Source organism: Falco naumanni, chromosome 5, assembly GCF_017639655.2.
Source record: "Falco naumanni isolate bFalNau1 chromosome 5, bFalNau1.pat, whole genome shotgun sequence".
Classification (NCBI taxonomy): Eukaryota; Metazoa; Chordata; class Aves; order Falconiformes; family Falconidae; genus Falco; species Falco naumanni.
Window position 1 is genome coordinate 25,349,497 of NC_054058.1, and position 15,808 is coordinate 25,365,304.

At 42.4% G+C, this 15,808-nt stretch overlaps 1 protein-coding gene across 1 annotated transcript in view; it reads right to left on the reverse strand.

The window, feature by feature from the left end:
* Positions 1-15,808, reverse strand: part of TMTC1 (transmembrane O-mannosyltransferase targeting cadherins 1) — a 149,171-nt gene that overhangs the window by 45,296 nt on the left and 88,067 nt on the right. The window contains 1 exon segment of the mRNA XM_040596045.1: positions 3,965-4,129. Coding sequence (XP_040451979.1) covers positions 3,965-4,129 — 165 coding nt within the window.

The following is a 15,808-nucleotide window of genomic DNA, read 5'->3' on the forward strand; positions in this document are numbered from 1 at the left end:
GGAGAAAGAAGAATGAAGAACTAGGAAAGGGAGTAAAGATTCTCTCAGCACATACTTTAAAAAAACAATTCAACACACACAGAGACTACCAAGTAGGTTGATTTATGTCTCCTTTCCCACATCTATAGATCTGCTCTGTTTCCTTTTTATTTTCCCTCATATTCTTTACTGTTTCTTATCTCCTCCTCCTGCTCTGTCCTTTCTAATTTGTTGCTGGAGCACATGCCTCCATCCACTTCTCCTCCCTCTCCTCATCTGCCTATATATAGCCTCCTCCTCCTGCCCCAAAGAGGAGATCTCCCACTCCTGGAATGATGTTATCTTCTTGTTATACCATTCTTCTTTTGCATTTCCTTCCCAACAACAAGAACAGTCCTATCATATTACAGACTCATGAGAGATGTATAACACCTATCAAAGAAGATTTTTAAAAGACAATAAAAAGGCTAATATAGTTAAACAGCACAGTAAAGAAAGCCATAAGAAATGAAAAACACCCTTTAAAAAGTGAACGTCACAGCTACAAAAGGAAAAAAGAAAAGAGGATAAACTTCAGCAAGTTAAACATAAACCATAATTAGGCAGACCAAAAGAGATTTAAGGAAAAACTTGCTAAAGCCATCAAAGCTAATAATGAAATACATCAGATATAGGAAACCTGCCAAAGATCCCCTAAGGCAAATAGATGATGGAGGTCTAAAAGTAGCACTTGAAAAAGAAAAGGCCACAGCAGAAAAGCTAAATGGATTATCTGCATCAGTGCTCACTACAGTGGAACTGAGGGAGGTTGACACACAGGAGCCCTTCCTTACAGGGGCAAGTCCAAAGCACTGTCTTAAGCTGAAGTGGCAGTAGAAGAGACCTTAAAAGAAATCAACACCAAGAACAGTTATAAATCCATTGGGCCTGGGAGTATGCATCCAAAGGAAATCAAATGTGATGCTGCTATTAGCTGTGGTACATAGCCTATCATTTAAATCAGGCCAGCACTAGAGCAATGGCAGGTGATGAACTTTATGTCATTTGGCTCCAGGGAGGGGATCTGGGGGGCAACAGACAAGCAAGTCTGATTTCCACTCTGGGTAACTTGGGGAAAGCCATAATAAAAACTAGTTCTAGCAAACTTCTGGATAACTACAATTCAACAGAGAAGAACTAAGCTTGTATTTTGCAGAAAGAAGTCAGCTGGGCAGATCTGTCATTCTTTGATAGAATCAACAGGTACATAGTACTGAAGCTATGGAAAGCTTTTATGAAAATCCAAATATAGCCCAGTCAGACAGAATCACATACATCAGTGTTGTATACTTAAATGTTCAAAAAGGGTTTTGATAAAATCCCTCACTAAAGACTTCCAATTTCTTAAAGGCATCGTGCAGTATGAGGGAATGTTCTCTCCTGTATCAATACCTTGTTGAAGGACAGCAAGCAGAGAGCACAAGTACCTGAACAGTTTTTACAGCTGGGGAAGACTGCAAGCAGGATTCCCTAGAGACATGCAGTGGCATCTCAGCTGCTTCACACGTTCACAAAGGATCTTGAAAAGGGAACAAACAGGGATGTGACACATTTGCTGATTACACTAATGTGAATCACACTGGAGGAATTAAAGCTAACTACAGATTGTTGCAGAAGGATCTCACTGTATCAAAGCCTGGGCAAGAAGATGGCAGATGAAATGCAATTCTGGTACAGGCACAAGTACCAGAGAGTGTGTGCACACACACTCTAAATCTGCATAAATTGGCATACAGATTGATGTCTAAGTATCAGACACCTCCACTCACAACAGGTATCTCTGAGTTTGTGTGGACAGTGCTGTGAAAATATAACCCAGTGTTCAGGAGAGGTCACAAAAGGCAAGTGGAAGGTCAGGAATTAATAGACGAGAACAAAAAACAGAAAGCAGACCTACATCACTGTGCTGCACATATCGCTTGATCTCCAGCAAAGACTGCCAAGCAGGATCAGAAATGCAGAACAACTTCCATGTGAGGCAAGTTCAAAACTAGCAGACTCCAGCATGAAGGGGACAGCCTTGGGTGAAGGCATGGAGGTATAGGCATGGAAGGTAGAGGACAAGTGATGAGCTGATTGTTACTCACTACTCATTCAGCACACCAGAACTAGGAGACACAAACAAGATGATCAGGCAGAAGGCTCACAGCACTCAGAAGGGAAATCTTAGTGTGCAGACTGTGTAATTTAATGACAGAGCCCCGCGCACAGGATGCTGTAGAAGCCAAAACTATAAATAGATTTGAAAAAACAGTCAGAGACATTAGTGGAAGAAAAGTCCATCAGTGGCTGTTAAAACAAAAATAGCAAGTAACTCCTGACTCAGGAAGTCTTTAAACTGTAGATTACTGCAAGCTGGGAAAGGACTGGAGAGAACCATCACTATTTCTGGCCCTATTCTCACATTGCTTTTCTACTCTGCTGCTGCTGACTGCTCTCAGGGGCAGGCCATGATATGAGGTGACCCAGCAGGAGCATACCTATATTCTTGCCTTCTCCTTAAAAGCCCAGGGCAGATCTATCTCCTGGAATTGTCCCCAAAAGACCTGAGCTGAAGAACAAGCCAGCTCAACCCAAGCTACCAATCCCTACATACTCCCCTGGCAACACCAAATCCCTACCGTGAGGCAAGGTGTATTAGCTCCAGCTCAGCACTGCATTGAAGCAGTGGCATGGTTTCTGAATTTGAGCTGGCTTGTAGATGGTCACACTGCTTTGAACGGAGGTAGGATGGACAGAAGTCTATTTGCATCCAACTAAGCAGACGTAACCTTATACTCCTCTACTGCAGCAGAACCCCTGGCACCCCATAACATCCCAAGAATGCTCCTTGGTAGGAGATGCCCTCCTGTCATCCGCTCCAGTTCGACTTCATAGTTCTTAAACACGAGTGACCACAACTGTACATAACACGATACCAGATGATGCCTGCAACACGGCATATGGAATTCCCATCTTCCCACCCCCCTTTCAACAAGGGAGTCATCCAACTTGGAAAGGTGTCCAGCTTTCCTCCAAGCATCCAACATTAGCTAGAAGGGTTTGGACTGGAGGTGCACATCATGGGGATCACGTGCGAGCCCAGACCAGTCACCATAGCTGCTATTGTTTGAACAGCAAACAGCATTGCAGGGAGACGGGCAATGAATCACGCTGGGGCGAAGAAACCCTCATTCCAGATTCTTTTGAAAAAAATCCGACTAACAGAGCTCCAATCACTTCAATAGTATTTCCTGAAGACTGAAGGGTGCACATAAAAAATAATTCAATACTCTTTAGTGCCGCGTAAATAAAACTTTGCTCTGGCCAATAAGTTCGAAAGTAAAGCTAAGCAACCCACGCACACATCACCTGCATTTCTGCAATTACTTCACAATTAGGCAACTGCTAAAAGCAGCTGGAGGCAAATGCAATACATTTGCTAGCAAAACACAAAATAAAACAGTGTTTCAGTGCAAAAAAATACATAAATGAGGTTATAAAGAAAGCTGTTTGGCAAAGAGTAATCAAATAAAATGAAATATGGTACATTAAGTTTGGCACTTTATGGCATTTCATTTTAGTCTTTAAGAACATCACTAAAGAAATGCCAATATACTCGATTGCGTTACTATGGTGCTCTGGAGGTTTGCAACAAACTTTTGCTGTCTTTAAAAAGAAAACTGTTACATTATTGGTAAATCTACAGAACTGAAGTTATTTAAAACCAGCACGTCTTAAAAATGTGATTGCCAGAACCAAAGTTTGTGTATAAGCATATAAAGTGCTGACACCAGTTTTTGCACAGTTGCCTGAAAACAGAAAGTACCTGTTATTTTATAATAATCAAAATGTTAATCATAGCAATGCATCAATAACAGGACTTGTGCTAAAGAAATCTATTCCATGTAATCAACTTACTTAAAACAATACAAATATGCAAGTATTCTCCCGTGGTCACTTATACCTGAAAAGGGATTCTCGTGACAGCCAGATTTCATTCTGTTTCACGGTCTTCCAAGAGAAGAGCAGCAGCAGTAAAGCAAAGAGGGTCAGAACAGTAATTCTCCACTTACTTAACCATGTTGACAGCTTTTTTAGTCCATGGACAAAAAGGATGCAGTATCCCATACTGGAAAAAAAGGAAATGGAAAAGGTACCAAAAGTTATATTCTAGTATTCCAGTTTATATGCAAGACCATTCAGTATTGCATTTATTACACAATTATAGAGGTTTTGGACTAATTATATTTTCCAGGCTAAAAAACTCCAATTCAACAGCAGTTTTTCTCAAGTCACTACACAATTTCCAAATTAATCTAAATGATAGATGCGGATGCCAAAAGTACAGTAGTGTACATAATACCACCCAGCATAATGGTAGCTTACACCAGCCCACAGAAGGCAGCTGCTTTTCTGAACAGCAAGCTGAGAAAGCATCATGTAATAACAGTAATACTAGGCACTTAACAGAGCAGTGTGGAAGTGAAAAGCATTTTAACACAGGGAAGCGTCTAAGTAACTCCAGTGGTGGCCACTGTTGATTCTAGTTTTACAAATTGTGAAGCTGAGGTGGAAGAGTGAGTGTTGTAGTAAATGCCGCAGCTGGAGTGGGTGGCAGAGGCCACATCAAAAGTCAGAAGTCCCTGTCCTGGTCTTGCACAGCCATCAGGGCCAGCCCTTCCCTTTCTAATGCCCAGTCCAGAACATGTGAGATACTCTAGCAGAGCTTCTTCACTACCCTTCCATGAAGCCACAAACGGTCTTCTTCAGTGCCCAGCCTCCCAATACTTCCATGGCTCTCCACGCATAACTACTGAGGCATTTTCTGTGAAGTGACCTGCATTTTGAACTGAAGTCTTACTCCTGTATAACCTTAAATCAATTCACTAATTGTCTACCTTACTTCAGGTGTTATGTTAATTCTTCCAGTGATGTCCCTCCGAGTTGGACATGGAGTTTTCAGTTGCTGTACTTAGCATGCAACTAATGCTACTTGGCATTTTTTAAGAGGAATTTCAATTCCTATTGCTCAAGGAATTTCATTAGTTTATCTGTAACTCTCCAATGCAGTTACTCAGCACCTGATTTAGTTTTAAGACTTAAAAGCTTAGTCCAGGCAGCTCCCGCTGAAGAAAAAAGGGGTAGAAGGATCTGGAATAACGCATGGGGACCACCAATACAGAGAGGCAAAAGAGCAGACACTGGCACACCCTGAACACCAGCTGAATCCCACACTTCAGCGCAGGCAGGCTGGAGGCAGACAGCTCATTGCATCTCCACATGTTTCAGCTGGAGGTCTGCAAGCTTTCCTGGTCTGTACTGAGACAGCCGGGCAACTTCCTGGTGAGACCGTTATAAGGTGAAAAAAGCTAAGAACTCAATTCCCCTGTCAGAGGTGACCTTGCAAGGAAACATGTCATATGGCAAAAGTGAATCTGGAAATCAGAAAAAGAAAAAATTCTTATCTTCAAGGAGCTGTGAGTGTGCTTCCTGGCAATTTCTCTGCCCTCTTGGAGGGCTAGGAACACTGCTACTGCCTGGGCTTCCTAAGGATGGTGAGAGACAATAAATCTTGCTTTTACTAAGGAGAAAAGTGCCTCTGTTGTACGTACTGACCAACAGCAGGCAGTGGTGCTGTCTCTGGCACAGCACAGGTGCCATATAGAACACAGAGAGGTATAGACTAGGGGGCAAATCCAGAAACATCAGATCTGTGATCATTCAAAACTTCCCATTACTGTTTTAGAGTTCTCCCATTTTTCAGAAGTGGGTATCAATTATTTTTTTTCACTTAACTCTGCTTGCATTTTGCTGCAACGCATTTCCTATGGAACTTGCACTGGTTTTTTCCACAAATTCTTTTGCACGCATATGTTTATTGCACCTACATTAACTGCAAGCAGACATTTAGAGCTACAAACTGAGATGCTTGTGCCAAACAATCCAGCCTTTATAGCTATTGAGCCCTACTTCTAAAACCTCTGAAAAGCTAATCTTGGTAATAAACCCTTCCTTTCCAATAAGAAATGTCTCAAAAACCTGCAGACGGTTTTCACTCTGTTATTTTGCCTTTCAGCAATTTCATCCTTCCCTTGGAATTAATTATCTGACATAAACATTATTTAATTGCTTTAGCACAAGGCCATTTTCAAAGGAATTTCCCTACACCTTCATATATTCAAGAACAGGCCTTTTCTAACAGAATTGTGAATGCGTCCAGAAAACAAAAAATGCAAACGTCAGTGTCTTGGTATTTATGTCAATCCCTGCCCCAGCTGTTGGGAATTTCTGCCTTAGCAGCAGCACTCAGTCTACTTGTCCAAGGCACAAGCCAGCACCGCGTTACAGCTTACCCAGCCACTGGAAAGGTGCTGTTTCCAGGGGTTATTCTCGAACATCTGCAGTGTATTGCCATGGCAGATACAGAGAGATGCTGGGTACTACAGAGGAGTAAGGGCTCATCTCAGGCTGCAGCTCCCATCCCAGCTGCACTGGCAACAACACAGTGCAGGTAAAGCAGCAGCGCCCAGCTCTGCATGGCAGTCAGGGGCTCCCAAAGCACTTTGCAAAGGAGGTCTGCTGCGATTTTACCCTTACAGAGCAGGAACCTGACATGGCTATAAAGTTATTTCCTCTGCTGACAGGGGTTAGCAAACACAGTCCAGGGCTCTACCCACCACACAGGGGAGAGCACTCAATGGAAACCAAGGTATCTTGCTGAAAAGGCCACAGGACTCCCTGAGAGATGAACAGGTAAGTAACCCAAAAGCAGGCTCTACCTCCACACTCAGCAAGGCAGCAAGACTACAGGATTCAGCACTGTACAGAGTGGAGCGGGTTCCCAAACGGCTGCTGGAAGGGGACTGCATAGCGAAAGAATCCCAAACTGCAAAGATGCTACAGGTAAGGCTAAAGGAATGATATTAAAGAGGGCAGGGTTGAAGCATGATTTACACTTCAACGAAATAGAGATAAATGTGACAACATTAGGACTGCGTTGTAGTTGTGCCACAATTACAGCCTAACCAGCCTATAGTCAACGTACCTGTGCTATGAAGCGCACAGGAACCCAAGAGAAAGGAAAAGAATCAGAAAGCATGAAGTAGGTGATTATTTTTATTTTCAGAACCTCATAAGTTTGGTTTAAAACTTCAGACAATTTCCTGCTAGATCACCAAGGAAAGGGTGTGGAGAACACATCCACATTATCTTGTTAGGGACCTTTTGGTGCAGAAGTCAGGTGGAGCCGCATCTTTTTGCATGGCTTTTTTAATGACATGGTCATTTCAAGCCCATCCTTTGGCTGAAGGCAGATGTTGCATTCCTGGCTACAGGTCTTTTGCAGGCCAAAGACTCCCAGAAGCACTGAAAGTGCTCACATGTCCACTGTCACCAGGAAAGCATATTTATTCGCGATTTCATGCCATTAATTGTTTGCAAAACAACTCCCTGCAACATCCCCAAAGCTATTATCCTTAGCAATTTTTGCATCTCTTTTTACATTTACACCTTAAGGCCAAATTATTAACACAAAATCAGGGCACAGTGAGATCCCTCCTCCAGATTCTATGGTCCACTCTAAAAAAAAAAAAAAAAAGTATTCACACCAATGTGTTAAGCATCTGTCACAAAAACATAATTACAATACTGTTTTTTTTCGTAGTCCCAAAACCACATAATCCCTCATACCTTACAACACACTTGTTTCACACTAGATTCAACATTCCTGGTACAGAAACTAGCTTTAGTAGAGCGACCATGATGTTCTGAACCAGTAAAGCACCAAGCATGGAGCTGCTGCAGCAGCAAGCCCTGACAGTCACTGGACCTGGAGAGACCCCCTGCAATGATTCACCCACAAGATGCAAATTCATCCCATTTCGCTTGTCCCCCACCTCACCAGGCTTCAGATGAGCCATTCGAAGTTGCCCTGAGTTTTAGCAAGTCAGCAGCTGCCCAAGCAGTGATACCATGGTGGAAAGAGCCCATACAGGTGAGACTCAATTATCCAATTAAAGTAACTTGCCAGGTGATTCTATGACATTTCCCATGTGGCTAACTCTCCCGTGACCCTGCCAACACCTACAAACACAGAGAACATTTCAAATACATTAGTTTTTCTTCTCAGTCTGAAGGGGGACTTGACTCCATATCAAACGTTAGCACTGGCTGGCCAGGAAATCAACTTCTACTCACACACATTTACAGAAAAGAATGAAAATGTCTCAAAAGGACCTTTCATCAAAGACCTGTTTGCCACTTGAAAAACTTACTCTTAAGTACTGCATTCCAGACATCTCCAAAGCTATCTGCATATTTATCTATAGGGTTGTGGGTTCAGGGTTCCTTTGGTTTTTTTGTTAACTCTAGCATTTCCTAGGGAGGGGAAGGGAAGGGAACATTTCTCCCAAAAGGGCTTTTCTCTTGGCATTGTCACCCTCTGTCAAGCAAGCACTTTTCTGAAATACTTTGTAGCAAAACCAAAACAATGGGAAACAAGTAAACCCCCTAACACACTTATTTTTTAAATCCATTTCCTACTGGATTACTGTAAAACTGCTAAGCTTTTTTTTTCCTGTTCTGTAGGATAAGAAACAGCTTGCTATAGCAACTGTTCCCCACTGTGAAAAGTCCACGCCAGCTTCATCCCTGGGGTCAGATGTGAAGCAGGACCTGAGGAACAGCCTGACAGGTTTAACATGGTAATAGTTTTTCCACGGGCTCACAATGAGCACACTCATTACAGGTGAACCTGTGGCTTCAGAAATTCAACAAAGCTGCAGGAGAGCTCAGCAAACAGATCAACAGGCCAATGGTTTCATGATTTCTCATGTTTCAGACACTTGTGGTACTAAAGTGGTACCTTAGGCATGTCCTAAATTGCAGTGAGGGCAGGACTGCACCTGACAGTGTGCCACAGGGAAAAAAAACCCTGTGCCATTGCCACATGTTCCTAGCAGATCGCATGCAGAGGGGTGCACAATGACAGACTGTCATCTATAATTTCCATGATTTGTTAATATTCCACCTGCAAAGCGAAGTGAGAGGAGGCACAAGCAGATGGGAATGAGGTGGCACACAGACCCCATTTCCCGTGGTACACTGCGTATATTGCCCGATTAAAACAAGAGCCAAAAGAGCAGATACTTAATATTTGCAAACACTTCCTCACTAATTAGATCACAAATTCAACCCCTCCTTTGGCCATTATGGCTCCTTTCCCAAGGCAAGCCTATTACTTGACAATGTTTACACACAGCTCCTCTCTCCCTCTGTGGATCAGGTTTCTCACTTTTTAGTAAAGTCAGGAATGGTTTTGCTGCATTTGGTTCTTGGCAATGACATGTAATCAAAGACATATGTAGTTAGTGCCGCAGCCCAAGATTATCAGGATGCTCTGCTACAGCGACCTGCCTGCATTGGAAACCATCTTACCTCCTCCAGAAACTGCCTGGAGACCTACTCCTGCAGAAAGCTCCTGAAAACCAAGGCATGTTCTAGTCATGCATCTTACTGTATTTTCTGAGTTGCAACTTTGCACAGCGCAAGTTTCCACTTTCCACTCCATGGAGGAGCACGTGGGCAGAGTTCAGGGGCACTGCACGAGAGGGAACCCGCCTGGACACCAGCACTTCACACCCAGCCTTTTCTAACTCACCCAGGTAGGACTGTAAGCTCAGGAGTTAAAAAGGGTGGGAGACACTATGCTGAAAAGATGCCTTCCTCAGGCTCCTTTGCGGTTATTTTAGGGATGTCAGATCTTGTGAAGTAGTTGGGTCTTTTTAAAAACTGTTTTAATCTCAACTACACAGATGTAAATGTGGAGTAAATCCACTGATTTCATCAAAGCAGTTATTCCAGATTTTAGAGCTCAATCCAGATACATACATACATACCAGTTAGGAAAAGAGTTGCCTATAAGCAGCCTGTCAAAGCATGGAAGAAATACTGCCCGGTTCAGGGGCTGCTAATGCAACAAAAGGGATTATCTCAAAACTATACTGAGACCAGAAAATGCACTTGGCTTTGACACTTCACCCCAGAGGCTCCTTCTGGGCTGCAAATCTCCTTCTTGATTTCCAGCACTTATTTAAGATGACTCCCTTTCCCTCCATAAAAACTAACCCTCACTTTCAAACTGCTCTGAAGCAAGCTTAACCCTTGAGTGCATGACAAACTGAGCCCATACTCTGCTGCTGCTGCCCTTCAGAGAGCAGGGAGCGCAGCCTTAAGAAAGACGGTATCTGCTGCCAGGTCCAAATGTTAAACACAAACTTTTGATTCTCTCGGGTTTGTAGTTTGCCACAAGCTTCCTAGCCCCAGTCCCACATGTATGTTACCTGGCACGACATGCTTTTCGTGCTCCCAGTCCAAGCTGCTCCAGCTCTGCAGCCTGAGCTGAGGAAACACAGTGAGAGGCAGAGCCAAAGTCAGCTGAAATGCAGCTTGCAGGCAGGGCTGTTGCTGCAGAGGAAAAAGGCAGATCACCCCTGTTAAACTCATTGGCTCTGCTCACACTTCTCTAATGGGGAGTAATTGATTGCAAAAAGCATGCTTGGCATGCCCTGTGGGCTGCTCCTGCCTCACTACACAGCAGTCAGATGCAGAAAGGAGGGCTGGCAAAACCAAGCATGGCCACGGCAGTTCTTTCTGCCCCAAAAAGCATTCTCAGGCATGCAGCTCCAGCGATGAGCAGTGCTGGAAGGGTGGCAAAGATTTTTATGGGAAATGTCAAGTTTTCCAAGGCTACAGCTGTTTGGGGCCAGGATAAAATCTGGACTTTTTAAAACATGTTTTTGTCTGGAAAAATAGTGTATTTGGATATATATACGCTAGCTTGCCTTGGGTCACCCAGAAAAGCCATAACTCGGAAGTGAGAGCACTCCCTGCAACCTGGAGTCAAACCACTGAGCCAGGTCAGGCTGAAAGCTGGGGATGCAGTGAGTGAGTGCACATGTAGGGCTCTGAGTTTGGGGTCCCCAGAATTCTCCAGCCTTCAAAGCCCAACTGCTGATCTGGAACAACTACACTCCACTGGTCCAAATGTATTCCAGGAATTCTGAGAAGTTTATTTTGTACTGCCAAGCTTATTGCTGGATCAAGATTTTCTCTCGCAGCTGGTACAAGGCTAGCCTAAATTCAGCAAGTTACAGGCTGGCTAATTTGACAGGAGTGCGAGCATTGGCCTAGATCAGGTCTGGATCAAACTGCCACCACCAAGTGATCCAGCAGGGTGTAGATCAGCATTAACGATGCTGGAAAAATGCTGGTGTGTGGCAGATGGACCTTGATGTCCCAACAATCAGATGAATATCCTGCCCGAAGAGGCAGTTCTGGGCCACATCCATCCAACTGTCCATTTCTGTTGTCCATGTCCTTTTGACCATAAACTCCATCTTAGGTTGGAGCAGTATTTTGTTTCCAACCTTTTTATCTAAAGTTTCATTGTACTCAGCACACCTTGGCAAAAAGTTTTAACTAAAATGTCATGTTTTCCATGGGAAAATGTTGTATCAAAGCTCTCTCAACCAGTTAGGACCACAAGGGAAAAACCTGCTGGAGTGGTCTCATTTTTGGACTAAATGTCCAAAGGCAAGGAGGGTGCAGTCTGTGTCTCTGTCACATGTGGGCAGCCAGCAGCATTCTCTATGCATCTCTGCATCATCACTGGTCTGGAGTTTTGGGGACAAAGGAAAACGTGTTGTTTAAATTGCGGGTCTCCCAGTAATGATGACATGGAATTAGGGTAGGTTTTTTTCTTGGTTACTAGAGATGTTAAAAGACTTCAGGGTCCACCATCAAGGTATAATATTTAGCATACAAAATAAATGCCATGGGAAAAAACAAGCCTAACAGCTCAGAAATATCAGTGTGGCAGCTAAGGAACTGGCAGCGTACTTACCTTACTACTGAGTCTGCTGAATAAAATGTCAAATTTCACCAGAATTAAGAAGCCTTTTCCTGGAATAAGGTCTTCAAGTTCTAACACAGAGAATCATACACACTGGCAGAATACATCTAATTGGGAAACGTACATTGTGAATTAGTGTTAGACTTTGTCCTTGGCTCTAAATTAAAAGCTGTGCAGGCCTATATTAAAGACACTCAGACATGATCGGCTAAGTCATCAAAATGATTTACCTCCACTAGCAATGTGGTCCTCTAGTCAGAACCTGGTGTAATTACAGAAAATGCAGGAACTCTTATTTTCCTTATTAGAGAGAAAATATGGACTAGAAATGAATGATTTCGCTAACCTTTGAATGGCTATTAAACATTTGGACACATTTTCCTTCCCTTCCTTCTAGTAAATCACGTGATAAACGAACCCACTTCATTAGAGTGTTTGAGTCCAAGATTTCACTTCCAACAGATTCCTATTTGAAATATTTACAGGTAATACAGAACTTTTCAGGCTCTTGATTACTATATGCATTATGGAAAGAAAACATTTTATAAATGAAAGATCTGACATAATTCCATGGAGATGCCACAGAAATTTCCCTAAGTCTTCCATATTTCACTGGGGAAGGGTTTGTATGCTACAGTTATAATTAAGTTATCGTAATAACTTCTAGAATTCTATAGCAGGAACATAATTTCCCATTCAATTCCATCACAAATATTCAAAATCTTTGCGTATGATACTGTTTTCTATTAAACTTCATGAGGCATCTTCTTAAGGGCACCATATTCCCTTGTAAATAAGAATTCCTCTTTTAATCAATATGACCAAGTAAATAATTTCCAAAAGATGACACTAACTTAATTACTATTTTTAAAAGGCAATTTCCTTACATATCTATATTATTTTCAAGAGCAGAATCAATTTGTTGAAGATTTTCCTTTAACCTAATACCAAAAAATATTTCCAATATAGCCATTAATGCTCATACTCCACACAAATTTAGCTTCTTCCTGAATTGATTGTACATGGCTAAAACACAACGTTTCTCAAAAGCGTATTTTAAATTTAGTTAAAATAACACAAGACTGCAGTCTAGACCAAACATGCCATGAGCTAATCTTTTTCAGCTTTCTTTGCAGAATCATTTCAGCTTTTATTCTTACATCTTTACTGCCTTTTGCCAAAATGTATGGCACTAGCATCTCAGCATTTCTTGCCTGCATTAACAGAGGATGGATGCTTTGATTCCCTCTTGAAGTGATTAACATGGGTGGGCAAGCCCTCAAAAGCTAGGAGCTTAAGTCTGGATATGCACCTGAAAGGTAGCTGCTTGCAGCTTTCAGCCCTTCTACAAGCAGTTACTTCTCACGAATTAACGAGAACTCTGTCTGTCCACTTCCAAAAGGCAAAGCAGAGTTACTATCCCTGTTTAATACATGGGGAATCAGAATGGGAGTTGGGAGTTGCTTGCCTCAGCCGAGGTCCCCACCTCCTCACCTCCAGCCACGAGCTACTTTGCAGATCGCTGCTTGCTGCTCGCATTGATGCCCTGGAGCTTGAACAGGCAGGCACCCTCATGGTAAAGAGGGACCAGGTTGGGCTGAGGTCTGTCCCACTTCCATCACATAATACCCTCCCAGTCCCCTCCCAGTGCCTTCAGGTCCATGGCTGAATTACAGGCAATATAACCCAGTTCACTCCTGAACTTCAGCTGCTCCATGGCCCTCACAAGAGCAGCAACAATAGAGCAAGGCACTGAAATGATGTTTAAGAAAACGAAACAGGTGTAACTTGTATTCCATATCTGAATTCCAAATGAATTGTGGATTTAACTTGAAAGCAGGCAAAAAGCTTAATTGTGTTGCTAAACTGAGCTCAGGGAGCAGATAAACTGTCTCCATGGAGTCAATGGGACTTTCACTACTGCCTTCACTGAGGTCAGGGTTTGACTCCAATTGAAAAGAGAAGCTTCTTCTGTAAACCAGATGATCCCTTACAGGATCTGATCTAATACTGAAGGAATTCTAAAGGGTAAACAGGAATTCAGCTCCTGGTGAACTTGTAGCTTCAAATCACATTAAAGAAAGGGGTAGCAAAGAAAACTGAAAATACAACACCACCCCATTACGCAAGTCTTTAAGTCCATTTACCAGTCTTTAAGAAAATGAAGATAATGTTGAGAGCATGACATGCTCCCAGAAGACAGAAGCACCAGTAAGTCCCATCCTTAAGTGGCTGCCTTGAAAGCAATGGGGACTTCTGCTCAGGGATATTCAGATTCATAAAAACTACAGATGAATGCACTACCTAACAGGTTTTTTTTTTTCCTCCAATTACAAAAGTTAATAATGTATGGAATCGCACTAATTGGAACGAATGCATTAGCACAAAAAATCAGAAACATGCTCTGTGCAAAGGCAAAAATTCATAAGGTGCCTGCTTTGCTACGGCACAGGGAAAGCTTTAAGTTTTAACATGATGTGTTAAGTTCCTGAAAAATACAAGTGCACTTTTTTCTGCATGCTGGCTGTCTTGCGGATTTTGAGATTGACGCTGAAGCAAATGCCATCCTGTATATAGCAGTGATCTCATCTAGTATTGACAATTAGGGTTGCAACATCAACTCTTGATATAACGAGAAGCTGGTTAAAAAAATGACAGTAACTCATAATTGCCTGTGCTGGGAAAGAGTAACTGTGCACTCTGCAACCCACTCATTCAAATATCTGCCACGAATGAGTTAACGAAAAAATGGTGCAGGTACCACTGGATTGCCTATTGCTTTCAGCAGATTGGAAATAAGCCATGTAGCAATGTTTTTGCTTGATTTGTTGGTTCATATAAGGTTTTGAAAACTGCTTAAGTTGTCCAGCTACGATACAGCCACCCAGCCAGGAGCCACTGCTATCAGGGTAGCAGTGAAAGATGAGGAAAACATACAAACTGCTCTGGTAGGAAAGGTCCGATCCCATAAGTTGAGAGCAACCCCAGGTCTGCTGATACGTTAGTAGGGTGGGCAGCTCCTGGATGGCTCGAGTTTGCATTGCCCCTCCAGTTTCTGCATGGTGAAGGGCAACACAGAGGAAGAGCTAGTGCTCCTTTTTAAGTACAGACAAATTGCTCACAGCTCAGAATAGCTGGATGCACATACTTGTTCCGGATTTTCAAACAATTAGGCTGTCTGTGCTGTTCTGAGCAGCATTAGCAGATACACAGTAAGCATAATTACATTTACATTTTGAAGAGAGGAAAACCCACAGTGGTTTAAGTCTTTCACCGATCTAGCTATTTCTCATGATGCATTACTGGAAAACTGTGGCCTACGGAGTTGTACCCTGTCCACCACTCCCAAGATACTTATTTCACACCCCTAGCCCCCCTGAAAACAAGTTTTCCCCTCTTAAGAATAAGAAAACAACAACAAAATTAAAACTAAAAGCTAAAAGACAATAAATTGTTTTCCTATGAAATTTTTCAGGTTAAAGTAAATACTATTATTAAAAATTCCTAATTTAAGCAAATAAATGCTTGTAACCCTCAAATTACAACTAAATGCAAGATATGTTTTCTCCAAATATTTCTGTTTTGCTAAAGCCAATTAAAGACAACATTCAACCATTTTGACTTAGCTTCTAACCCTCTCCCCCAAGGTACAGCTGCAAACAGAAGAGGAATTGTTCTAAATACTCATCAATCCCCAGAAGGCAAAGCCCAGCCATATAATTAGACATCAAGCAAAAGGCTTATTCCTTGTTCCTTTCTATTTACAACAATTTTTACATAAATCCTTGGGTTCTTACTTAACTTTTATTGAAAATAAAATGCTTGACATTTTGCCCAGGTAATTACTGAGCAACACTAAATTAGGACTTTAGGCTGTGACACACATACACTCTGTCA